The sequence below is a fragment of the Notamacropus eugenii genome, chromosome 7, assembly GCF_028372415.1.
Source record: "Notamacropus eugenii isolate mMacEug1 chromosome 7, mMacEug1.pri_v2, whole genome shotgun sequence".
NCBI classification, from domain to species: domain Eukaryota; kingdom Metazoa; phylum Chordata; class Mammalia; order Diprotodontia; family Macropodidae; genus Notamacropus; species Notamacropus eugenii.
Window position 1 is genome coordinate 154,298,364 of NC_092878.1, and position 27,276 is coordinate 154,325,639.

General features: G+C 37.6%; 1 protein-coding gene across 1 annotated transcript in view; it reads left to right on the forward strand.

Moving 5' to 3' along the window:
* The first annotated feature begins 1,674 nt into the window (after positions 1-1,674).
* Positions 1,675-27,276, forward strand: part of GC (GC vitamin D binding protein) — a 46,829-nt gene continuing 21,227 nt past the window's right edge. Inside the window, exons 1-5 of the mRNA XM_072624404.1 lie at positions 1,675-1,815; positions 20,469-20,538; positions 21,181-21,313; positions 25,318-25,529; positions 27,084-27,216. Coding sequence (XP_072480505.1) covers positions 1,698-1,815; positions 20,469-20,538; positions 21,181-21,313; positions 25,318-25,529; positions 27,084-27,216 — 666 coding nt within the window. The 5' untranslated portion in view covers positions 1,675-1,697. The remainder of the gene's footprint in view (positions 1,816-20,468; positions 20,539-21,180; positions 21,314-25,317; positions 25,530-27,083; positions 27,217-27,276) is intronic.

Here is a 27,276-nt window from a genome sequence, read left to right on the forward strand (position 1 = left end):
TATTCCTAGCTCCATGTTTGATTGTCTGGACTTCTCTACTAGGCTCTTGTATGAGTACCTTTCCTTCCCCCTTGCTTTTTTGCTCCCTTCTATGTGTTATTTTCCACCCACAAAAATGTAAGCTCCATTTTACTTGCCTTTGTATTTACTGTTTTGCTGTATACTGAACTTTGTGTAATCATGCGACCATCTTGAATTTACCAAGTTGCTGATTCAGATGTATGACTTGACACAGCTAATATAGGCCAGAGAGAGGATCTGGACCCAGATCTCCCTGACTCTAAGGCCAGTCTTCCATCTAATACCCTGAGGACTCATGAGATGATTGATGGGGGCTGAGGTATTCCTTTGTAGGATAATAGGTAACATACCAACCATGCCACTCAAAGGTAACCAACTGTAAGGTCAACCAAATGGAAAATAGCATACTACCCATGCATACCAACCTCATTATTTCCTTAAAGAGGGCCATCTATGGCTGTATCAGTATGATAGAGGAGTAATGTGGTGTGTGTATCTGTACCATAGGGATAGCACTTTAGGGTTTGCCAAAAGCTTCACATGTTATTTCATTTGATCATATACTTTAATAATTTATCTACTGGGGAATTACTTTTAGACTTATAAATTTCAGTTGGTGTCTTAGAAATATGACCTTTATCAGAGAAACTTGCTATAATTTTTCCTGAGATACCTGTTTCTCTTCTAATTCAAATTTCACTAGTTTTGTGTCTGTAAAAACTACAATCAATATTACCCAAATTGTCATCTGTCATCCTCTCTACTTCTTGTTGGTCATGAACTCTTTTCCAATTCATAGTTTTTGGAGGTAATTTCTTCCTTGTTCCTCCAATTTTTTTTTTATGATGTCACCCTTTATGTCTAACTCATAAATTCATTTGTTTCTTATTGTGGTGTATGGTGTGAGATATTGGTTTACACCTAGTTTCTGCCAGTCTACTTTCTTTTCCTTCCCAGAATTTTTTTTTCCTAACAGTGAGTTCTTATTCCTACAGGGTCTTTGGCTTTATCAAACACAAGCTTACTGGATGCTTGGGGTTCCTTGACTCCAAAGGATTAAAGCCTTAGGCTGCTGATATGCCTATATATGCTGGAGTGCAAAACTCCATGCACCCTTTCTGATGCTTGACTGGTGGATCACAATGGGCAAGTCAGGCAAGGGAATTTTGCTTAGCTAAAGCTGGAAGGATGCACATGAGTCTAAAGACTGGCGTCTTCAATACCTATCATTGTAAAATATCCTTCTCCTGCTATAGCTAAGTAAACATCCTTCTACTAGCTGTCAAACCACCTACATGTGTCTCATTCTTTTTTCAATATCAAATCTGAGGTACCAGGAGACTGGCCTGAGTCAGGCTCTACTCCTAATAAAGACTTTAAGTAGGACCATCTCCATTTGTCATATAAAGTCAATCTTTAAAAAAGAAAAGAAAAGAAATCTTTTGGCAAAGAATAACCTAAGTGTCTGTCCTCTCTGTTTGCATTGGCTTGAGAAAAGTTAATGATTAAAATGTTCTAGATTTTTCCAATCATTGCCCTCTTGGATATCTATTTGCATTTATATGATTTTATGTCCACTGGTCCAAGGGTGCTTCCCACCCCTATCTGCTTCTGTGTAGAGATTAATAATTGATTTGCTCATATCATGTGTGGGAAGGAGACAATCACTTTTGCAGATGACCTCTCATAGAGGTGATGAACCCTGTGGCATCAACATGAATTCAAGCAGTCTAACAATGATGAAAGTCCTAGTTTTGCTGCTTTCTGTAACATTTGTTCATGCTGAACACAGAGGTAAGTTTTTAAAGCTGTGATCCTGTACAAATTTTCTTCTATGCACATATTCCATTCTTTTTTTAAAAAAATCTAAAATAAATTGAAATAGAGAGCTGTGGGTTTTCTTTTTCTCATATAAGCATAGCAAGTCCTTGAATGGCTTTTTAACTATTGAGAAGCTTTTGAATTAGAGTGTGTGCCTTGTGTAAGACATTGAAGGCAAAGTATCAGATTGTAGGGGGTTTTTTCTATATTTTTTACAATAAGGAATGGTGTCAAATATATGGCTTTTAATTATAAAAATGAACACAAATGGCTAATACAGTACCTATAACATAAGAGCTGTGTGTTCCTTAAGTCTCAAATTGACATACATTCATAGGCTCGGGGAGATGCTACAACATTCCTTAAAAATTTCATGTTTTGGGGATGGGATAGTGAAAATGGGTAATAGAAATCATGATCCAAATGTGACTGTAAGTATTTTTTCAAACAGTGATTTGTACCACCTTCAACTAGAGCTTTTTCTGGAACCCTAGATAGTTTTTTTTTTCTGGACAGAAAGATTCAGTGACCTGATGAGACCTTTACAAAGCATTTGAAAATATGTTCAATTTCTGAAGTCAGCATGCAAGTAATTATTCTATGGTTAGAGTAGCTTGATTTAAGGAAGATCCAAGTTCGAATTCTACCTTTGACATTTACTAATTGTCTAACTCTGGACAAGTCACTTAATCTCGCTCAGCCTCAGTTTCCTCATCTGAAAAGTTCAGATAATTGTATCACTTACCCTCCTGGAACTGTTTGAGAAACAAATGAGCTAAAGGGTGTACCTTAAAAGTATACCTTTAAGTATACCTTAAAACTTTAAAAGTGCAATATACATGTTAGCTACTGGTTAGGACCAAAATTAAAATAAATGATGACTTCTAACGGAAACACAATTATTCACATTTTATATACATGTGTGTACATATGTATATCATATATATACACATATTCAATATACACATATACCTTACTCAAAACAAAGTCAAGTGCAAGTCATGGTATCATTTCTCTGATGGCATGGTCTTCTTCGGCAACGAAGGACAGACACACACATTGTATATTATCTATAATACACACATGTATATGCATGTGTGTACATCTGTGCATGTTTATCTACGTATAGGCACATATATTCAGAATAGATTTTTGATGACATTCTCATCTCTGCACTAAATCTAAACTTTTAGTAGAAACAATGCTACCAAAAGCATGCAAAAGAAAAACTTCATTCTGGCTGATAAAATTGTTCTCTAATTCCCATTGCTTTTTTTGACTTACTGAGAGATCTGCATTCATCTTGGTATGTCAGTCATGAAATTATTCTATTATGCTTACAAAATTGCTGAATAGAACTTCAGAACTCATTTCAGGTAACCTATTCAAGATGAAATGTCAATTGAATTTGCCTCAGGACTCACCTATTAGTCCTTTAAGCATTAAAATTAATTAGGCAAATATTTATTAAGCATCTGTTCTGGGAAGAGCACTGTGTAGGGGGTGGGAGGGGACACAAAGTGAAAATCGGTTGGGGGGTCCCTGACATCATGCAGCTGATAGTCTAGAACCAAGATATACCCTTCCCCAATGCAATACAAAATAAACTAACCACAGAAGATGGAGGCAAGGTGTCATGTGAGGTCTGCTGTGAGACAAAGGTGATTTTAAAATTTTACCTTTGTCCCTTTTCTGAAGATCCCAGAATTGGTTCACTTTTCTGAGAGTTGTCCAACCCAAGTCTAGAACCAGAAAAGATCTCTTGTGGTTACTTCAGACTAGGATGGCCCCCAGATCTCAAGAAACAGCCTAGAAAGTGTAATCACAAGTGAAGGGTGCACCTATATAATGGGATGCCACTCCAGGCACCTGCTGTTTCAATATATGCTTGTTGGTTTCATACCAGGACATTTTAGCACCAGTTGTCCAGTGACTAATGCCAGAGTATTCCATAACTGTAGACTGAATAGCAAAGTGAGAGAGAGCTGACTTCCAAACCAGGCAGATCTGGGATTGAGTCCTGACTCTGACACATACTGACTTATAGCTCACCTAACCCCTGTGGGTGAGGCAACTCTAAGACTACAAATTGCAGAGAAGGGCTAGACCTGCGTGAGAGACAGCAAAAGGTTAAGTTTCCACAGAGTTACTAGTTGATGAGGTTACTGAGAATAAGTCAGATAGTAAGAAAGTTCCTAGACTGCAGCTGGACTCAAACAATCAGGAGACAGACAGTGGCTTTCAGAAAATTTCAAAGTTCTTGATAAGGGAGACCAAATCTAAAACTAGCTTAAACTAGTCAGGGAATATGACCTAGAGTAACCGGGAGAAAGCTTTCCTTCACTGCGCTTGCGTAATGAACCTCATGCGTATAACCAGACACACCTCACATAAAATTATCCCTCCATTTTCTGATCATGGGTTCTATGTTGAAGCATGTTTGGGTGATTGCATAATGGGCATATAGAGAAGGTGGTGACCTAATGAAGAACGGACCAATCCATCTCCTGATGGGAGGATCTGTCCTGAATTAACAGTGTAAGAATGCTTTCTCTTCCGTATCCAGCACTCCCTCCTCCTGAAAAGGAGATTGGAGTCCGCTTTGGCCATGGCCAAATTCAATTCCATTCAATTCCTCTGAACTCTGTTGCAATAAATTTTTCTTGACACCTTTTTGGTGTCAAACGTGTTTCTAACACCTGCATCCACCAGATGGTTCCCTATAGCAGTGACAGCACAGACCAATTTCTATACCTATTCAATATTAAATATTTCCAAAGGGCCAGCAATAGGAGAGTGGGGGGGTTTCCATCTTACATAAGCTTAAGACTTGTACTTGACTACCATAAAAGAACTGTACTATAGTCTGCTCATTTCATATAAATCATATGTCAAATTATATTTACTTGTGATGAAAAGTCTGGTGTAAACATGGATGAAAGCTCTGACCACCTCTCCCCAACGTGGATGAACTCTAATACATTTTTCTGCCCTTCTATAGAGCACTGGTTTACAAGTCGATGACAGCGTAACCACTTCGCTCTTTTGAGGTTTTCCAAACTCTAAGTCATGCCAATTGGTAGGGCAACTGGAAAACATCTTTATCACTCCTGGATCCAATCAAAGGTTTCCAACCGATATTGGAATAAATTCTGGGGAATTGTTCAGTTGCTCCCCTCCAAATGTAGTCCAATTCTGGAGAACTCAGGAAGTCCTGAGGAAGTAGATGGTTCTGTCTCACTTTCCTTCTGGCCTCCAAATTTTTGGACTGATCTTGGAGATCCCAAAGAAGCCATGGCCACCTTGAGGTTTGGAGATGAGTTAATATAAGCTACCCAAAGATTCTGCTGTCTTTTAACGGGAACCCATGGTATGGTGAAATCAGAGTCAGCAACCCTGTAGTTCTTGGAGCAACACTAATTTAGGGAAGCCATCAAGAGGGGAGGTATTGATTTTCCAGTTCCTGCCACCTGACATCCTTCCCCAGCACTGTGATGGAGGGGGAGTGAGAAGAGAAGAATTTAACACCCTGGTCCTAGGGCCTAGTAGTGAGTCTGCAAAGGGAGGGGATGTCATAAGCTGCAAGCTTATCTATGAAAGCTGTCCAAAAAAGACGCAATTGTATATTTGCAATGGCTTCTTGGAGAATGGAATATTCTCTTTTCTGGTTGAACCATCACCAATTCTGGTCATATTTGAACAAATTTTAATTAAATTATATTTTTAAATTTATTTTTAATTTTAAATTTAAATTAAATTAAAATGATAAAATTAAAATTGATTAAATTTACATTAAATTTGACTTTTTAATTTAAATTATTTTAATTAAATACAGCATCAAAGAGCAACACTGACAACAGGATAATTTTCCTTTGGGTTCTGTAAGGAAGACTCTGATACTGTCTCTGTGATATTTTCACCTTGGCTTTTTCTAAGCAACGCTAGGGTCTGGTCAATATTTCCTCGACCCACTCAGTTGATCTGCTGCGTCGTTTCTCCTATAAGTTGGCCTATATAATTGACTGCCTATAGAATTCAACTGCCAATGTAGTTCAATGGACTACCTATATAAATTACAGTTGCAGGCTTGAAACACTCCTTTGAGGAATATCAGAACGCAGCAGTTTGAAAATGAAAACTACTTTACTATTCTCCAACATATCAATAAGCAAATCTAGAGTCAGTAAAATCCTTCAGGTTCCTTCTTTGCTACCTACAAACATGCCCCATCCCTTGTCTTTTCTTGTGTTCTTGCTGCCACCTGTCACCTCCTCTTTCAGTCCATTGATGCATCTCCCTCCATATCAGTGATAGGAGCTGAATATGTTTTATGTGGGCAGTGAGACACCGGGAGGTCGTTGTTAAGTAAGCAATATTGCAATGTAGCGATGAGGATGGGGATACGTTCACGACCAGGGTCACATCCAGAGCCTTGTCTTTCTACTTTCTTTTTTATTCCACCTCCCCCTTTCCTTTCCCCTGCCCTTATTTTTAGCCTCCCTATCTTCTCAATACCCTAAACTGGCCTTTTGAGGGGTTGGGTTGGTTACTGGTTTCTTCAGTATCTTAAGTATTAAAGGCCCGTCTTAGCAGGAAATGTTTCAGAGAATACCCGTGAATTTCTACCACCTTCTGGGAATAATTTACTGTATCCCTGACTTGGTGACTTTGGAGGAGGAAAGGATTAGGGTGAATCTTTTTAATCCTTTAATAGTCCATCAGTCAACAAATTTTCATTAAGAACTTACTTTGTGTTTAAACAGTGTGCTAAGGTCTGGGGATACAAAGAGAGGCAAAAAGCAAACTATGCCTCTCTAATATGAGAAGGAACATGGAAATAACTAGGTATGTACAGGATTATGCAAAGTAGAGGAAAGGAAGTATGCAAGGAGAGGCACATGGACATTTACGTGGCTAGGGTAGGGATTCTGGCAGAAAGTGGGACTTGAGCTGAGTCTTGAAGGAATCCAGGAAAACTAAAGAGGTAGAGATGTGAGGGTGGAGAGCATTGTGGGCATTGGGAATGGCCAGTATGAGACTCAGAGATAGAAAATGGAGTGCTTTGTTAAAGTAATTAGAAATAAGCCAGTGTCACCAGATGGTAGATGGTGCAGAGGAGAGTAAAGTGTAACAGGACTGGAAAGGTAGAAAGGGACCAGGTTTTGAAGAGTTTTAAATGCCAAACAGAGGCAATTTATATTTCATCCTGGAACTTATAGGGATTCGCTGGAACTCATTGAACAAAGGGGTGAGCTGGTCAGACCTGTGCTTTAGAAAATCAATTCTTAATCCCTTCATTAGCAAAATTGCTCTTGTTATATTTTGTTATCCATGTATGCTTTATTTCATTTCATTCAGTATTAGGAAGCCCCAGCATAGACATGGTTCATAATAACAATCCTCCTCTAACAATGGATGGGTCTTTCCCAAGAATATGTCTTGATGTCTCCCTCTTCTCTTGATCTCTACTATCTCTTTTGATATCATTAACTCTCATTGGATCAATTATCTTCTTTACATAGATGATTCCAGCTCTAACATCTCTTGTGAGTTGTAATCTTGTATTTTCAACTAACTAGCTATTAGCTCTTACCTACCTATTGCCCCTAGCATCTCAAGCTCAATGTGTTCACAACAGAATCTCTTAACCTTTCCACTTAAACCTTCACCTAAACTTCTCTTGCTATTAATGGCACAATCAGTTAACCCAATTCTCAATCTTGGAATCACACTTAAATTTTCATTTTCCTTCCTTCCTCATATATAAATATTTGCCCTGAGCCTTGTTGATTCTCCATTTATAACATTTCTAACATCTCTCCCCTTTCATTCTCTATCACAGTTACCACATTAGCTAAGCCCCCTGGCTTAGCTTTTCCCTGGACTATTGCAAAAATAGTTTTAATACAATAGTAATAATTACTATACAATATTACAAGAATAATTCTTTTGCTTACTTCAAATATCTCGCCTTTCCAATCTATATTCAAAGTATATCCAAAATGATACTCCTAATTCACAGGCTTGCCCATGCCTTTCTATTTACTAAAGATCTCCAACGGGTTCCTAATTCCTCTAGGATAATAAACAAATTCTCTGGTATTTAAAGGTTTTTACTGTCTGGTTCCACCTGGTGTTTTTAGGCTTATCACACAAACAGCTATACTTCACTGTACTGCACTTTGCTTTATTGGTTTTCATAGATATTGAGCTGTTTTGTTTTTTGTTTTATTTGCACGTTGACAGTTTGTGGCAACCCTGCATTGATTGAGTCTATTGGAACAAATTTTTTCAAGAGACACATTGTGTGTGTCTCTGTCACATTTTGGTAATTTTCACAAATATTGTCAACTTTTTCACTGTCTGTTATGATGATCTGTGACCAGTGAGTGATCTTTGAATACTATTGTTATTGTTTTGGGTCACCAAAAACTGTGCCCATATAAAACAGCAAACTTAGTTGACAAGGGTTGTATATATTCTGACTGCTCCACTGACCAGTCATTCCCCATTTCTCTCTCATCAGGCCTCCCTATTCCTTGAGACAAAACCATATTGAAATATCTTAGATATACTTAACTGATAAAGCACCTGCAGGATTTGAGAGGAATGACTCCAGTTTTGAAAGAAGTTCTACTGTGGTTAAAATACTACCAAACAACATGCTTGCTATAGAGAAATCTTTCATGAAAGGAAGTCAATCAATAGGGAAAACTTCACTTCCTATTTTAAGAATTTGCCATAACCATCCCAATCAGTCATCAACCATTAACGCTGAGGTGAGACCCTCCACCTGAAAAAAGATTATGACTCACTAAAGGCTCAGATTATAATTAGTATTTTTAGCAATATTTTTTAATTAAGATATGTACAATTCTTTTAGACAATAGATAATTATCTCAATAGAAGATAGGTTCCTCGATGTTAAGAAATATTACATTTTTTCCTCTTTATATTCCTAGTACCTGGCACAGTGTCTTGCACATGTTATTGTTCAGTTGTCTCAGTCTTGTCTGACCCTTCATGACCTTATTTAGGGTTTCCTTGGCAGAGATACTAGAATAGTTTGCCATTTCCTTCTTCAGATCATTTTAAAGATGAGGAAATTGAGACAAACAGGGTTAATTGACTTGCCCAGAATCACATAGCTAGGAAATGTCTGAGGAAAGATTTGAACTCAAGAAGATGTCTTCCTGATTCCAGGGCCAGCATTCTATCCATTGTGCTGCCCAGCCACCCTCTTGCACATGGAATGTGCTTTAAAATGCACATTTATTGACTGCGAGTGGTTATTGGCTCAGCATATTGGGGTAAATTCTGTTGCTCATTAAATCCATTATCAGGAGCACGTTTCATGGCTATAAATCTTTGAATTATTACAGTTGTTCCAGAGGTGATAGGTGTTTTTCACAAGGCATGAGAACCTTTCACAAGGTTCAAATCAGTGAGATACTTGGGAAACATCACACACACACACACACACACACACACACACACACACACATTTCTTCATAACAGCCTTTAGAGTTAGATGAAACCCATTAAAATGCTATGATATTAGAGTTCAGATGTGGATGCTCCACTCTTCTCAATGGTAGAAAGAGCTGGCTATGAAAAAATCTTGACAGTTCTTTTCCAGTTTTCTTTCTGTTTTTATTATTGTTTTGTGGTGGTTGGATTTTTTGTTCTCCATCAGTTTATTTTTAAACACCCTTAAGTTTTATTGACTAATATGGTCTTTAGGATTTTTTGGTCTCCATGTGGCTATTGATTTAGTATAATTTTAATGTCCGCATGAAATTTTTTAAATTGGTATTGATGTCCTTTTCATTATTACCATGGTAGAATTTTCAAGACTGAGGGTCATTTTGTATTTTTCACAGTTACATGCATTGTTGTGGACAAAGAATTCACCACCAAATGACCAGTTTACTAATAATGAGCCCTTCCATACTCTATAAGGCTGGTTCTAGAAAAGTAGGGCCATTGCTGGGGCTATGCTAGAAGCCAGAAGCTATCATGGTAGACCCTATCAGTGTTTGAACTTCACTCTTTTAGCCTTTAAAATCTGATAGTCATCTCCTCAGCATGACAAGGCATGATAGCATGATATTATGGAATTTACCAATCATAAGCTTGCTTTCTTATCTTTATTACATTTTATTAGAATAATCTACACATGCATTGTGTAGAGCATCATCAATAAAGATACCACCAGTGAACAAGAAGGCTTCTGCAAACAATATACTACCTTAGACAACATATTGAATACCTTTCTATAAGAGACCCTGGAGATGAGCCATATCCCCTCTAAGGATGATATCAGTGTTACAGGGGCACTTAAAATATGTTCAATTACAAAATTTAGCCCAGAATAACACTAAGTACTTATCATTTACTAAAAACATTTCCATTTAAAGAGAAGGCCTTTATTTGTTTTGAAGAGGTTTCATTTAAAAAAAAAGAATCCTCAGTGCCCAGATGAATTAAATAAGCATTAGAGCATAATATTGTGTATGCAGGAAAACCACACACCAGACATGGTGGCACATACCTGCAAAGAAACTGAGGTTGGTGGATTGTTCGAGTTCTAGAGGTCTGCATTATAGTAGGGCTAAAGACCATTGGATATCCGCACCAAATTTGGCACCAATATTGTGAGCCACTCTCCCTTTCCACCTCTCCAAGAGCAGAAGTTTTCTGAGTTGCCTGGGGAGGGGCAAAGTGCTTTAGATGGGAAAAGCAGAGCTTATTAAAGCTTCTGTATGCATCAGTACTGAGATTTAACTCCTAAGTGACTACTGCTTGTCCAGCCAGAATAATATTGGGAGAGCCAGACTCTTTAAAAAAAACACACCTAATAAATATATTGTTATAAAAAAGAATAAAAGTATCAAGGAACTTACCCCGGGAAATGTGACAAATCTGCAAGAATTAAAGATATAAACCAGAAAATGAGAATTCAATGTTAACTAAGGACATTTAGTCTATACATGATTCATCAAAGAGGAATGGGGAAGAGAACAGAATAAGCATCTATTAAGCGTCTGCCATTTTCCAGGCATCAAGCTAATGCTTTACAAAATCATTCACTCTTTAAAATTCTATTTGCTTAACAAAAATTATATTGACAAATACTTTTTTAAAGAACTCCAATTTTTACATAAAGTAGAATACATGGATTTTCTTAGAATTACTTCATTTTTAAAAATTCGAACCAGTGCCATTTTTTTTTTTACAAACATTGAGTTGTACATAATTATGGTGGAACAGGGACCAGACTTGTGATTTCACTGGTATAGGGAATGAGGAAACTTCCTCTGTCAATGCAGGTCAGCACTTTCTCTATGTCTTTCAGTCTTTTGGATTTTCTTAGAACACCAAGAAGCCAAGTGACTTGCTCAGGAGCACACAGTCAGCATGTATCAGAAGGAGGACTTCTTTGTCTTCTTGACTCTAAATCCAGCACTAAAACCATTATGCCAGTGGTCCATTGGGCCACAGCATAGTAGAAACAGATTGCAGTGTCACCAAAAATTATCTTATAATTGTCCAAAAACTTCAGATGGGAGCATGGAACAATACAAAGAGTCCTGAAAGTGGAGACACAGAGATTTGAATCCAAAATTTGTCACTAATACTTGCGTGACCTTTTGGATTAGATTTCTACGGCCCCTTGCACTCTAAATTGGAGTCTACAAAAGCAAACAATAGGAAATCCAATCCCTGAAGATGAACAATGATTGCCTCCTGCCCTCAGCATTGGGCTATACCTTAGCAGTGGTATACAATTGGGAAATAAATCTTTGTATGTTCTTATTCAAATGATAACCTTAGTCTGATTCAAAAACAATTCTACTCATTTAAGTATTCTACAGAATCTCTATGTCTTAGAAGACAGAGAGGATATTTTATTTTTTGTAGCTCTTTCAAAATTGAATTTACAAATAAAGAATTCAGGTTAAGTGCCCAGAACAGAGTCAGAAGGTGATATTAAAAACATAAGTCATGATTCTTGCCTTTACAGAGTTTATGAACTGGTAGCTGAGGTCCCTACCTGAAGGCATATGAACGGTGTTTTTTTTTTTTTCTCAATGTTTTCTTTATTTGTTTTTTAATATTATTTTCAATTTATGGAATAAAACAAAGTATTTTCATAACATAGTATAATAAAAAGAGATTGTTGTACATGAAACTGCAAATCTACTATGCACAATTTATAGTTTCTTTCAAATATACAACAAAATTATCATGTAAATTTCTTTTTTTCTTACCTCTCCCCTGCCCTCACTCTAGAGATGGCTACCATTAGACACAAATAGGTAGATAGGGAGATATTATAGAAATAGATTGCAGACATAATTATTCTATACATATTTCTATTTATCTTTTTTCATATTTATTTGTTTTTAAGATTTTTGTTTTCAGTTCCAAATTCTCTCCCTCCCTTTCTCTCCTCCCCCACCTGTTGAGAAGGAAAGAAATACAATATCCATTATGCATATGAAGTCATGCAAAACATATTTCCATATTAGCCATGATATGAAAGATTTATATAAAGAGAAAGAAAGTGAATGAAAATCTGATTCATTTTGCACTTAAAAGTTTTTCAGTTCCCTCTCTGATGGTGGATGGTATTTTTCATCATGAGTCCTCTGAATTCCTTTCTCAATAGAATAGTGTTAAGTACTACTGCTCAAGTGACCAAATGGCTCCTCAGTTGCCCCATGTGTCTAAAGCTTCATTAGACTCTCAGTTCTTGAGAACAGGGACTTTTTTCCCCTTCTTTATTATCTCAGCACTTAACATGGTTCCTGGTACGTAGAAATAAACATATATTGCCTTAAAGCTTATGATGGATTGGTTGGGATATTTTCTTATTTAAGATTTCAGGAGATGGTTTGTCTCTCAATTTAATTGGGGTGTGATGATTTGGTTGATTTACTCCATCAATCTTTCCCCCTTGCTTTTCCCCTTGCTATTTGCCCTCTTCAGCAAACATCCTAGAGTGGTTTAAATACATCCCTAGTTCCAAATCCTAGTCTGACTTTCAGTGATTTGGGGAAGTTCTGCATTATCCAATCTGAATTTTTTCCCTAGTACCTTGTACTAAAAGAGTGTTGAGGAAAGTCTACGTAGCAAAGTTCAAAGTCAAATATAGTTATTAACATCCTTCCATCCTTCCAAATATATGATGTTACAATTTAACAAAAAAATATCATTTTACAAAGTTCCAGTGGGTTGATGCTTATCTTACTGCTTTCAAAAAAAGTCTTCCCCCTCTCCAAAACAATGAGGAAAGAGAGATCAAGGGGGAAAAAATCAAGCAGCCCCTTCTCAGACAAAGACCTGGTCCCATACAGATATCCCAGAGCATCTGGGACTCTCTCAACACCTGAGGTTGTCTGGATATTACCCTTTCACCTTTAAGGAAACAAAACAAACTGATTTGGTTTAATGCTTTTGTAGCAATGCAGTTCCACTAGCCCCAGGAAGCTGGGGTACCTAACTTCTCTTTTTCTCTCCCCCTGAAGGGTCTATTCACTCAGGGCTCAGTAGGTGCCAAGCACTACAATAAAACTGGCACTGTTTGAGTTTAGTCACTGACATACTTAAAAAATGAAAAGAAAAAACTTCCTGTTCCAAAACGAAAGCTTATTCCCTCCAGAGTTTCCCAAACTACCCTTTTTCTTGAAGAGATTTTGGATCTCGGGTAAACTTGAAGTTATCTGTTCACTGTCAGGTGAAAAAACAAAGTGATTCATGCTTGCAATCTGTCTCTGACTTAGGGGTAAGAGGGAGTTGTAACTTTGCCCTTTCACTTTCCTGCTCTCTAAACCTCTCCCCTATAGTCATGTAAATATACTATAAAATTCCTCTGGGTCCCTGCAACTGCATAGAACAGCCCCAAATTTCTCCACGGATTCCCTAAAACACACACATTTTATCATAGGCAAATGAGTCCTTGGAGTTCCAAGAAAATTTCCTCTGGGTCTTTCTACAAATGTCGCCTGGAATTTACCAGCAGATGCCGACCAGCCAATACAAGTGCAATCCCTAAAGAATTCTAAACTCCCCGAGCAATAGAACAAGTAGGGTCTTTTAGAGACTAAAAAACCCAGCTCCAAACATGCATCAGGCTTTCAAAAATGAGGATGCAAGGGCAGAGTACTTAGGGTTTCTAAGTCAGTAGACAAAACGTATTCTATTTACCTTCAGTCCGTAAAAATTCTAGAAAAGCTGTTTAGACTCATATTACAATATGGCAAGTGTTTTAGATCTGCTTAAAAGTTAAAAAAAAAAAGAAAGTAAAAGAAAAAAATGGACATTTATGAGCTGTCTCAGTATACTTTAGGGAAACTTTTAGGCACTAGTATTTTAGGAATGCAAAACTCACCCTTTGTTTAGCTCAAATATCAAAAAGAATTTGTTAATACAATAGATATTAATACTTCAATATTCAAACATGTAAAATTCATCTCAAAAAGACCTGAGTTGGCTTTTTAAGGAAATAAATAGAAAAACAACAAAAGTTCCAGGTGGAGCATCTCTCCAGCATATGCTGTAAATGTGAAAAATCTAATACTTATCTGAGACAAGACCCCTTATGTGACCTTACAAACTCTGGAGATCCTTATCCCCATCCTCACTTTCACTCATGAGTTTGGTCTCCCAGCTATTTCTCTAACCCTTAGGGTAACCTTAACTTAGGGCTTCTGTGGGTAGCCCTGAAGGGGAGAGTCAGAGGTTGTCAAAGTTTTATAGCCCATGAGCCCCCATTGGCACGGTTTCAGTTTTGATTTTCAGTTGATATCAATTAGTCAAACAAAATTAGCTGTCAGAAAAGGTTATTTTTTGGTAGTGTAATAAAAGTAATTGATACAAAAATTTTCCTCCAAAAGCCCGTGTGGTGCACTTTACCATAAGTACCATAAGTACATATAGGATTCACAGGAAAATGGGCTCAAGCTAAGAGATTGTGCTCTAAGATAACATTTTGCTGCAGTCCTCAAGACAGTTCCCTTAATTATGGCATGTATTTCTGTTAGACTCTTGGAAAGAGCCTTCAATCTCTGTCCAGTGTTTCTGTGGCTCCTGATACTGACCCTTACATCAGTTGATGTGAGAATGTTGCTAGGTCAGTGGTAGGAAAATGGGAAGTCCTTTGGAGAGGTCCTCCTCAGATCAAGAGGTGGACAAGGAGACCTAAACTAAGACCAAGACTGAAGCCCAAGGCTTTGATCCTCTCCCCTAATGTAGTACTACTCAAGGCTTTAGTCAGATGGCTCTCTTCTCTTCAACTGCTTGAGTCTACCTAGTTCCAAACTAACTCCCTGATTTTATACAGAACCCACAGAGCATTACCGAGATTTCTCAGGTACTCTAAGTACTCTTCCTATGTAATATCGCTCTAGTTGATCTAGGACTTTTTCCTCACTTAAAATGTATGAGATGTGTTCTCCTCTGGTTCGTGTATCTTGGCAAAGATACTGGAGTGGTTGGTTTGCCATTTCCTTCTCCAGCTCATTTTACAGGTGAGGAAACTGAGGCAAACAGGGGTAAGTGACTTAGAGTCATACAGATAGCAAGTGTCTGAAGCCAGATTTAAATTCACAAAGATGGAGTCTTCCTGACTCCAGGCCTAACACTTTATCCATGGAGCTACCTCACTGCCCTTTTTGTACAAGCTTTTGAACAAACACAATAAATACAGTTAAAATTTAGAAGAGAAGGAAGTAAATGGAAAAAAAAATCTTTGCAGCAAGTTTCTGAAAAGGTCAAAATTAATGTTACCTGGAGTTTCTACTGTATTGGTTTCTATTTTATTGATTATACAATGTAAGTGATTTTGTGCTACGTTATTTTTATACTTGATCCTGACTAAAATCACCTTGTTATACCCTTGAGTTAAGCTCTGGAACTTAGATTTCCCTCTGAAATGGTTTAAAAGATTTTAGAAGATTAAAAAAAGCTTGTTATCTCTCATACTGGAAGTCTTCAGGATAGCCCTTGTGAAATTAGGGGAGAATTTATCTCTTCCAAGGAGAGAGTAGTATGAAAACTCCCTATACCAAGGGAAGTCAAAATCTCCTTGACTTACAGTTTTGGAGTTTTCTGGAGGACTAGAGTGACTTGTCAAGGTCACATAGCCAGTAGTACTTAAACCTAGATGACTCCAACGTCAGCTGTCAATCTACCCTCAACTGCTGCCTCTCAACCTTGTACAAACTATTTAAAATTCCTTTCTGAAGGGATTTATTTTCCTCTTTATAAGAATAGTGGGGATGATTTAATAAATAAATCCATTTATCCCTCTCCACTTAGGGCAATTGTTTTATGGAACCCATCTGCATTTTGTAATCCGACAGTTAGCTCTGACCAAGTGACCTAAGATCTTCCACCCACAAGGTTGCATCCAAGACTGGACATATTTATTTCACTCTTACTATCCAGTCACCTACAACCAGGCATAGAAACACAAAGCTAAAGAGGAACACCGGCTAAAGCTCACCTAGATGAACCCTCTTTGCTCAAGCTACCATGGGTGAGGAGTTACCCCTCCATGGTTAGCCTCAAATAATGATGATATGATCTCCAAATGGGGGAGGAAGGAGAGAGAGAGAGAGAGAGAGAGAGAGAGAGAGAGAGAGAGAGAGAGAGAGAGAGAGAGAGAGAGAGAGAGAAGCGGGTCATTCCCTTTTAAAAATCCACTGAGTCATCAGTTCTTCCACCTTAGTAGTCAAGGTGGGGCTTACTTTACCATTCCCAAAGCTCCCTTGTCCTTCAGCACTGACCTGAAGCAGATATGGAAGTTCTGCACATTTCTTTCATGGCTTCTGTTACTTACACTCATTGTCCCTTCATCTTGGGTTGGAAAACTTTGTGGGAAACAACTTCTCTGACTCTTGCTTATCACATTCTCCTCTATCTGACAGATGAGAATGCTAAGGGGTTAACCTGGAGGCGTTTGGCTTCTTAACCAAGGTCACATAAGTAGAACGTGCATGAGCTTGGCCCTGACTCTAGATGCTCTGACTCGCATATGTCCTGGTGAGGTGAATTACCCAAGGATTGAGAAGGGAAAAGTCACCACAATACCTTTCATGATACTTCTCTATGACAGTTCTTAAAATCAGGTTGATGAAAATATCAGTGGTTGTCTATATCACCACTCAGATGGACAGATGGGGAATTGGGGGAAAGCCAAGGTGATTTTAAAAGGACAACGATAAGGCAATACAAAAAAACAAATCTACTTTAATCTTTCACAAGACTAAAGCAAAGTAGGACATGATGTTACAAAATGTAGTTTAATGAATAAGACAGGCAAACACTGGAGTTAGATTAGGATGAAAACCCTGGCATTGCACTAGGTTCATGTGGTATTTACTGTGACTATGTCAAAGTCCAGATCACCCACTTTGTAACCAAAGGTTTCAAAGGTGGCAAGGGATTTTCCCTTCTTTAACCATTCCTTTGCAATGTGCTTTTGAAAAATCAATCAGAAGAGCTCAAATAGTGTCAAAGTACTAGTCATTAAGTACTATACAGTTAACATGTCTATTCCTTTTTTGTTAAAGAGAGACAATACTTCATTAAGTTGATTCTGTCCTAGGTCCTAAAATCTGTAATGAACTAAATCAAAGCTGTTTCTTTCCTAAACTGGGTCCTGGCTCACATCCGAGAGATAAATGATGCAACATCGCCCTCTGAAGGTCATTACTGTAGCAGCAATTGTTTCCAGTTTCAATCCTTATTTTCCAAGAGTGTCTCTGTTTCAGTCTTGGTCTCTGTCCCTCTCTGTCTCTGTGTCTGTCTCCCTCTTTCTCTGCCTCACAGTCTCTCTTATTCTGTCTGTTTTGTCTTTCTGTCTTTCTCTCTGTCTTCCTCTTTCTCTCTATCTCATAAATACACGCACGTCTCCACACACACACACACACACACACACACACACACACACACACACGTATATAGATCCAGAAGGTTGAGACCATTCAAAGGCATTCTTGATTTTGAAAACTAATTTCCTTCCTCATAGTACTCTGTCTATGTAGAAGTAGAAGTGAATCCCTGAGTACTTTTTCTGGAGAAAAAAATTGATATTGAATACAATTTATTTAATGTAGGCATTTTTTTACTGGTTAAATAGGGACTAGATCTGCAATTTCTGGGTTTTGATTAAAAAAATACAAACATATATGTACATATATATTGGTTTTGTGTGTGCATATTTTTATGTGTGCACTTACATGCAATAAATATAAATATATTATGTTCTGCATAAATAAATACATGCTATGTGTGTATATGTGTGGTATACACACAAACACATACATATATACATGTGCATATATATATACATACATATTTGGAACTATGCTGGATCCTTCTAACAGTAGTATTTTGTAATAATGTTAAATATATTTGAATGTTTTACTCAATTTTGAATGCTCTGTGTATGAATAGTACATATGAAATGATTATATGAAGTTTCTCCCTTCTTTCTGACCCTTTGCTTTCTAATATCAGTGAGACTTATGGCTAAGCGGGTGTATCTGTCCTCTGTCTGTGAATTGTGCTACCCTCATGAAGGATAGGGATGTGATTTCATTAATACAGAGAATTTTCTGATGAGGAAACTCCCTTCACCAGTGATGATCCACAGACAGTTGCCTAGTGCCAGATTCTAATAGTGAAGTGATTTGGCCAAGGTCATATGACCAATATCTGTCAAAGGTGTGACTCTACCTATTCAATGCCACCTCTCTTATTCATGACTATTATTTAAAAATAAACTTTGAAAGAGTTTTTTAAGAAAAAAGAAAAACTCTTAAATAAAATGAGAGTAAAAAAAAGCAACCTGAAAAACTGGCCAGTCAGTGAAATCTTAGTCTTAGTCTCTTTGGTAAATTAGCGATTTTCCCAAACCAAGTAAATATGTCCTAGTTGTAAATGGGTGGGGAGCTGGCATTTTATGCTGTTCTCCCTTCAGTGACCTTCCAGATATACAGGGAGAACTTGGAGTGGGTGAGGGTGATGGTGGGGGGAGTGATTCCAAATCTTATTGTAAAGGAATTAAACCTCTTTAGGTCATTGTGTAGCCCAGAGTTTAGGACAAACAACCTTATAACTGTGGGGTTTACTGGAAATATTTATTTTATAAAGTGAATAAATACAGTCATTGTTAGTTGTCTCTAAAGGATCTTCTTGGATCAAAGAATCTTTGTGTAGAAAGGGTCACTAACACTGCTCTGGTCTTACTCAATATAGAAATCCCTTCAATAATATCCCAGATATTTTATCTCTACTGGAATGTTCCCAGTGAAAGGAAACTCAATACTTCAGGAAAGCTGTTCTATTTTTGGTCAGCTCTAATTTTTAGAACATTCTTTCTTCTATTGATGTCAAACCTAGTTCCCTCTTAAACAACCTAGGTGGCTAGTGGATAGAAAGCTGGACCTGGAGTCAAGAAACCTGACTTCAAATTCAGCTTCAGATAACTTACTAGCTATGTGACCCTGAGTAAGTCATTTAAGCTCTGTTTTCCTGAGTTTCCTCAAGTGTAAAATGGAGAAATAGCAGCGCTTACCTGGCAGGGTTGCTATAAGAATCAGATAAGATAATATTTGTAATGTTCAACACCTGACATATAGTAGGTGCTTAATAAATGGTGTTTCTTTTCTTCCTGTCACTTTTCTTATTCTGTCTTTTGTGTCTGCTTCTTCCTCCATATGACCTTCCTATAAATTCTGATGAGAGCTATCGTATCTCCCCTTAATCTTCTCTTTTTTCGTGTGTAATGCTTTATCTTTTACAAAGTATTAATTAATTCATTAAATTCTCTGACTGTTTGTCTCTTGGTACTTTAAGGGATTCTTGAAATATTTCTTTGTGACCCTTTGACTTTACCAGGATATAAGATAATATTTTTTTCTTTTATAAAAGGAGCTTTGTTATCCTTCCAATTTATATAGTTATCACTTGCTTATGCTACTGCCTTCTTTATTAAGCACTATTCCCCAAAGGAACCTCCCCTTGCCTTGACACTTTACAGTCTAGGAAGCATTTTATGAGTCTTGAGGAACCAAGGTCAGGACCTGGATAGTAGAACAGTACCTAGTATAGCTGAACAGGGTTTAGTCCTAGGGGCTGATTTTCCTTGGGGCAAAGCCTACTTCCTTCCCACTTACAAGTCTGTCCCCTGCCTCACCTCGAAGTCCTCCAGCAGGGCTCTGTGACCCAAATATCTACTGGAGTCAGACTCTCTGGGGGATGGGATATCTTCTTTCCCAGAGCAATTCCACCTGCTGTCATATTGTTCTTTTGTGACTGTTTCGTATATTCCTCTCAACCAAATTCTTTCCTGGGGGTTGAATCCTATCTCTGCTAGCCAGAAGTTCTGAACTCTCTTTAGTGAATAAATAGCATGGTTGCCATTCTAGAGATAGGTTTCTTAAACTTTTTCCATTCGTGAGTCCTTCAACCCTTCTTAAACTGTGGATCTCAACCTCCCTATGAGGTTGTGATCCACAGTTTAGGAAGAGTACAATTCTATGTGTCTATGTGGTATACCAGAATCATAGAGATGGAGAGATGTACAGATTCTCTCATTTCTGTTTTTACAGGGCGTGATTATGAAAAATCTAAAGTCTGCAAGGAATTCACCAATCTGGGAAAAGATGACTTCCAATCTTTGTACGTATATCAAGACATACTTACTTATACACCGTATCTGCTCTAACCTACCTATAGCCTACCTATCAGGGATAGAACTTTAGTGTCAATCCAATGGATCAAGTGGCCACATTTAGAAAATAATTTAAAGGCAGCAGAATATATGTTTTCCCCAAATTATCATGTCTATCTTTGGCCAATTTGTTCTGAAATTCCTACCTGAGATGAAAGAGGCAGAGCATTAGCTCAAGAAGGTCAATGGTAAAGTATCCTTTGGGAATAGACTCTAATCCCAGATTAGTTACTGGATTGACTCTTTGATCCTGAAGAAAATTATATTCAGGAAAGAAAAATGAAGGCAGGAAAAGGAAGAAGTGGTTAGAAGCAACAAGCTTTGGATCGAGGGTAGGGTGGGAAGAGAATGGGCAAAGAAGGTCTAAAGAAAAAAAGGTCAATTTATTTTCCTAATATAACTTGACCCCAAACAGGAAGTAATTTGAAATAGTCTAGCATTCCTCACTTAAGCCACAAGGTAGGCAATTCTGGGTAAAACTGCTACATAGATTTTTTTCACAGGCTTATTTCAACATGATTTATTGTAAGTAAAATAAAAATCTTATTTGATAGTATATAACCTGACATTTTCTCCTCTTTGCTCCCCAGGTCATTTGTTTCATACAGCAGAAAATTTCCCAGTGGCACCTTTGAACAGGTCAAAGCCTTAGTGGATGAAGTTGTCTCCTTGACAGAGACCTGCTGTGCTGAGAAAGCTGACCCCAACTGCTATGACACAAGGGTAGGTCTAGGTAACTGCATGGGACTGTGAAGGCCTCCACCAAAACATGGCCAGTAGAACATGACATAAGCAAACACAAAGGATCTAATGTGGTAGGTAGGATGCAAGCACAGAAGGCCTATGTAGCCTTGGTGTGAAGGCACCATGAAGTCCAAAAGTCCCAGAGCTCAGGGTGGTTTACAGAATAAGCAGGGTCCATCTAAAGGAGGGAACCCATTTTGATACAGTGGGGCTGGTCCCTAATCATCCTGAGGATATATCACAGAAGCAGAGAACTTTAGAATCAGAAGGAACCTAAGGAGTCAACTAGTCCAACCCATTCCAGAACATATCAAATGAGTGGTCAAGAGGTTATTCAGTATTTTTTCAAGTAGACAGACAGAGAGATAGATAGAAGATAGATAGATAGATAGATAGATAGATAGATAGATAGATAGACGAATAGAATAGAGGAATATTATATATATATATATATATACTCATATGCACCTCTATATATGTGTATTTGTATATGCAACAATATGATATAGATCAAGAAAGATAAAAAAAGAGATATAGAAGAGACAGAGGGGGAAAGAGAGGGGAGAGAGGCAGATAGACATGCAGAGAGACAGAGATAAACCTAAAAATTTTCACTTGATCTGGCCATCCCTACTAGCTCAATTCCTCTATCTCTCCTGCCTTTTATGGCTAACCTCCTTGAGAAGTCCTAATAATAGGATAATAATAAAACACTAAAAAGTGTTTCCTCTTCCTCTTCTCTCATTCTTTTCTCACCTCTCTCCCATTTGACTTACAACCATATCATTCCACTGAAACTCTTCTCTGCAAATTTACCAACTAACTCTTAATCACCACATGGAATGCCCTGTTCTCAGTGCCCATCCTCTTTGACCTCTCTGCAGCCTTTGGCTCTGTCCACCATCCCTTTCTCCTGATCCTTTCTTCTTCCTCAGTTCCTGTTACTCTCCTTTCTCATGGTTCTCTTCCTACCTCTCTCAGTGTTCTTTCTCACTTTCTTCTGCTAAATCTCTATACAAGTTAGACTCCTAGAGATGCAGCAAAGCTCTGCCATGGCCCCTCTTGTGATTCTTTCTATGCTTTTTTGTTTGGTGATCTCAGTCACTACCATGCATTCAGTGATCATATCTATTTATCTAGCCCCAACCTCCCTCTTGACTTCTGCTCTTGTATCACCTTAATAACTTCAGTGTCTTCTTATCACTCCAAGATCAAGTAAAAAATCCTTTGACTTTAAAGGACTTTAATAAAATGGCCTTTTCTGACTTTTCCAGTCTTCTTGCATCATACTGCTCTGCATGTATTTTATTCTCTGGCAACAGTGGTTTTATTGGTCCTTGCACACAGCAACACTGCATCTCCTAATTCCATTGTTTTTCATTGACTACGCCCCAGTCTAGGATGTTCTCCCTCTTCATCTCTGCCTCCTGGGTTTCCTGGCTGCAAGAATCATCTCCAATTCCACCTTCTGCAGCAGGTCTTTCCTGACCCCCATCTGCCCCTCCTCCACGCCACTGCTATTGCCTTCCCTCAGAGATTATCTCCCATTTACACAGTGTCTAGCTAATACATTCATAGTTGTTTGTGTGTTGCTGACTCCATTAGACCATGAACTTCTTGAGAGCAGGGATCATGGAGTTTTTTGGGAGGAGAGGGAGTGTAAGGGTTGTCTTTCTTGGTATCCCCAGCACTAAGCATGGTGAATTACACATAAAGCTTAATAAATGTTTGCTGTCTGATTACCTGGAAAAACAGTCAGAATCTAATAAAGAGAAAGAGAAATATGTGTGTAGGCATGTATGTGTATGTATATATGTATGCATGCACATATATACACAAATATGCATTATGTATGTGTGTATACACACACAAACACATATTCATAACCCCTTGTTTTCCCTTCTGGATTCAAAGCACTTTTAGAAAGGTATTGGCTTTTTTTCTTTTTCTTGCTTTCTTCAGAACTTGTTGGGCACAGTAAAGGTAAGCAAGAACCATAGCAGTAGAACAGGAAGGAATTAAAAGGAGAAGCAGAGAGTAAAAACATATCAGTTTTGGGAGAAGTGGGGAAATGAAAAAGATACGTTTGAAGACTGACACTATAAGTTTATCTTTCATTTTCCTACTTCTGAATAAATGATTACTGATTTAATCAAATTTTAAATTTTATCAGCAGGTGAGTACAACTTACTCAGTTAACTGATTGGAAAGGTTAGAAAATGGAAACAGACAGGGGAAAATCTTGAAGGATTAGTGAATAACTGTTGTGGGAGAGTGTGATGAACAGTTGTTCAAACATTTCTATTTGTCTCCCTTATTGTGCTACTGATCCATTGCCCAGAGAGGTTTCCCCGTTTAAACACGTCTCCTCTGCTCTGGAAAATTGTATCAAATATCTGTACTTCTCTCTATCTTGTGTAGTTCTGAGTCCCTAGTCAGAAACAATGTCCTGGCAAAACACCTCATGGTTCGATCTCTCCCTCTTCTCTGATGTTTCTCTCCATTTATTTGCCCTTGCGACTTTCAGTAAGTGTACCTAGACTAGCAAAAGCATGTGGTTAATACTGTTTATTAAAAACAAATACTAAATATTTAAAACAAGGAAAGTTATGTAGAATTACTAAACCCTAAAGAAAAGGCTTCCACGAGGAACCCCAGAGAAGAAAGGATTATCACCCTGGAGTCTATAATCTAGGGAGTTTTCAGCAGTATATTTTCTTTCCCCACACTGCTCATACCCAAATAGTCTCTCTGCCAGGTCCCTTTCTTTAGAGTGGTTATTTTTAACTCTACTTCCAGGTTTTACGCTCCCCTTTCTCTTACTGCACGAACAGGAGGTGAATTCCCTTTTGAATCTCTTTTCTAGACTACTGAACTGATCTTTTAAAGGACATCTGAAGGCATGGTTTATTATTTTTCAGCTTTCATTTCTTTCTTTCCGATTCACTCAAGACACTCATACATAGCACATAAAGGTGTCCCCTAGCATGGTGCATTTTTATTATCTGGTCTCTTTTCTGTGATTAGGTCTATAAAAGATCAAGCCTCTTACCTGTGAATCTACTTTTTACTAATTGAAATAAACACTAAAACCAAACCAAGATAAAATAACTGCAAGCAAGGAAGAAAAATTAATAAAATTTTTAGCATGTAACACTTTTTCATCACTGTCAGAAAATATTGAGCTTGATCTCTTGTAAGAATGATTTAAGTTCATAAATACATTCTGAAATTCAGTCACATATTCTGGTAAGGAGTCAACAGGAGAGGAGAAATAGTTCATAAATACATTCTGAAATTCAGTCACATATTCTGGTAAGGAGTCAACAGGAGAGGAGAAATATTGCATTGACAAAATATACCAGCAAAAATCCTACTTGAAAATATCACCTTCACACCCACCACCAGTCTGAGATTCATTAACTGATAAGCTCACCTGGGGAAATGTGTATGTGCATTTTCTAGTCATTTACAGTTTGCTGTGAATTATATCAGTCATATCATGAAATAGTTTTCTTCTTGAGAACTACTAAACTACAAAAAAAATGAGAGTTTAGAAGCAGAAAGGGCAAAAGATTCTTGGAGAGCCTTGAGTTTTTGTCATTGATATGGTCAGTTAGTTTCTCTAATACTGAACCAGTACTGCATTCCTGATATAAATCCCACCTGGTCATAGTATATGATTAGTACTTTCTATATCAAAAACTATTGTCTTTTTGTAAACCTTGAAGCATTTTTAAAAATGTGAATTATTATCCTACATGCCATTAAATATCAACATTTTGCTGAGAGTGATGAAATGTGTTTACAATACCCTAGGACCATAGGACGTAGGATCTAGAGATAGAGGGGATTTTTACTTACTTCATGCTCTTTCATTTTATTATATTTTTTAACATCAAAATTAGCCAAAGATTTACTCTACTACTATCCAGGAATGTTGATGATAATGGCTTAACTCTTTTATCGTATTTCTAAAACAGACTTCAGAACTGGCCTTCAAGTCCTGTGAAAGTGACTCTCCATTCCCCAAACACCCAGAAACTGACAAGTGTTGCATCCATGAAGGTCTTGAACGAAAGCTCTGCATGGCAGCTCTCAAGCACCCGCCCCAAGAGTTCCCAACCTACGTGGAGCCATCAAACACAGAAATATGTGACTCCTTCAGAAAGGACCCCAGGGGCTTTGCCAACAAGTAACCTTCCTCCCAACTAATTTTATTTACATATATTTGCACATGTGTGTTCATGTGTATGTTGTATATACATGTGCGTGCGTGTGTGTGCAGTTCTGTGTGTGTGTTAGAAATGCACTGGATCCTTCTGGCAAAATGAAATTTTGTAGTATAGTTATCTATTTTTGAATAATTCATTCAGCTTTGTACTTGTTATGAATTTCTTTCTTCTGTCTAGTACTGTGCATCCAATGATGACTGGTTATATTAAGAGGATGCTCCTGCCCTACTTTTGTGAACTTTGTTTTCTTCGTAAAAGATAGAGGTAGAGACTGGACCTTTGATTTCATTGGTATGGTGAATCCCCAAATGAAGAAGTTCTCTCTTCCCATGCAGGGAGCTCCTGATAACTTAGAGAACTTCTCTGTGTCTTAAGGATTGCCTAGATCACTTAAGAAGTTAAGTGACTTGTCTAGGGTCACATAGACAGTATGTGTCAGATGAGGGGCTTGAATATGTCTCCAAGGCTAGTTCTCTAGCTCATTGGCCCTACTGTTGCCTTCTTGAAAGTTTTGCATAGGCTATGAGCCAAACTTTGCACTATCCCTGGAGATTTCATCCTCAACCTCATTTAGCAAAGTCTGGAACTACAAGTTTGGAACTGAACAGAAAGATCTATAGGCAATCCTTGAATAGAAATCCTATACAGATTCAACTTCCAAATATTTTAAAAACAAATTTAATTAACATAATTTTTTTGACTTTTTTTCCACTTGAGGATAACTTGTAAATAGAGTAGCTTTCATAGAGAATTTAAAACTTCTTTGATTTAGATTATTTTATTTAGGGGCACAAAAACCCTATATTTTCCTAGGAAAATGGAAGCAAGCATTTTTGAAAGATATATGTAGGCCTGTGTTTCTTATGTGTGTGGTAGCTGACATTAAACAGGTTAGTTGAGGATTTTCAGCTATTATCATTTTTAAAAGGAGATAACAAACCCAAGTTGTCAAAGGCTTCAGAAACCTATTTAGCCTTTTTATGTATTTTCCTTTAAGTTAGGAGTCCCCAGTTTTTGGTGCCTGTACAATATGAAAGGAAAAAATTCTAGAGTTTACCAAGACAACATGCATAAGACAGGGTTTTCAAGGTACCTTTGAAATATTATTTCAAATAAAATTTGGGAGATGTTATTATTATCCTTATTTTATAGGTGAGGAAACTGAAGCAGGCAGAAGTTAATTGATTTACCTAAAGTCACAAAGGCTGAATTGAAACTCAATTTTTCTTGAATCCAAGTCCAACACTCTATTCCTAGTGTAACCTTGCTGCCTAAGTAAAAAAAAATTAATTCATTTTAATAAGATTACATACTTATTTATCAAATATTCCCTGTAACTCTTTAACAGGCTTCTTATCACCCTAGGAAGGATACATTTTACCCCATGTTAGAAATTGCTTTGTGCACATAAAATACCCACAAGTTCAGGGGATGCATAAAATTCTCTTTTGAAATAATAATTAAAACTCAGCCTATTCTTTTCAAGACCTGACCAATCATTGTGTTTCTTTCAGGTTTTTATATGAATATTCAAGCAATTATGGACAAGCTCCACTCCCCTTACTAGCTAGTTACACAAGGAACTATTTGTCCATGGTGGGGACCTGTTGTACATCTCCTAACCCCACAGCATGCTTTGTCACAGAGGTAAGTTCTTCTTTACATCCTTGCCTGTTTTGATGCTTTGATCAGAGTTTTCACGTCTTT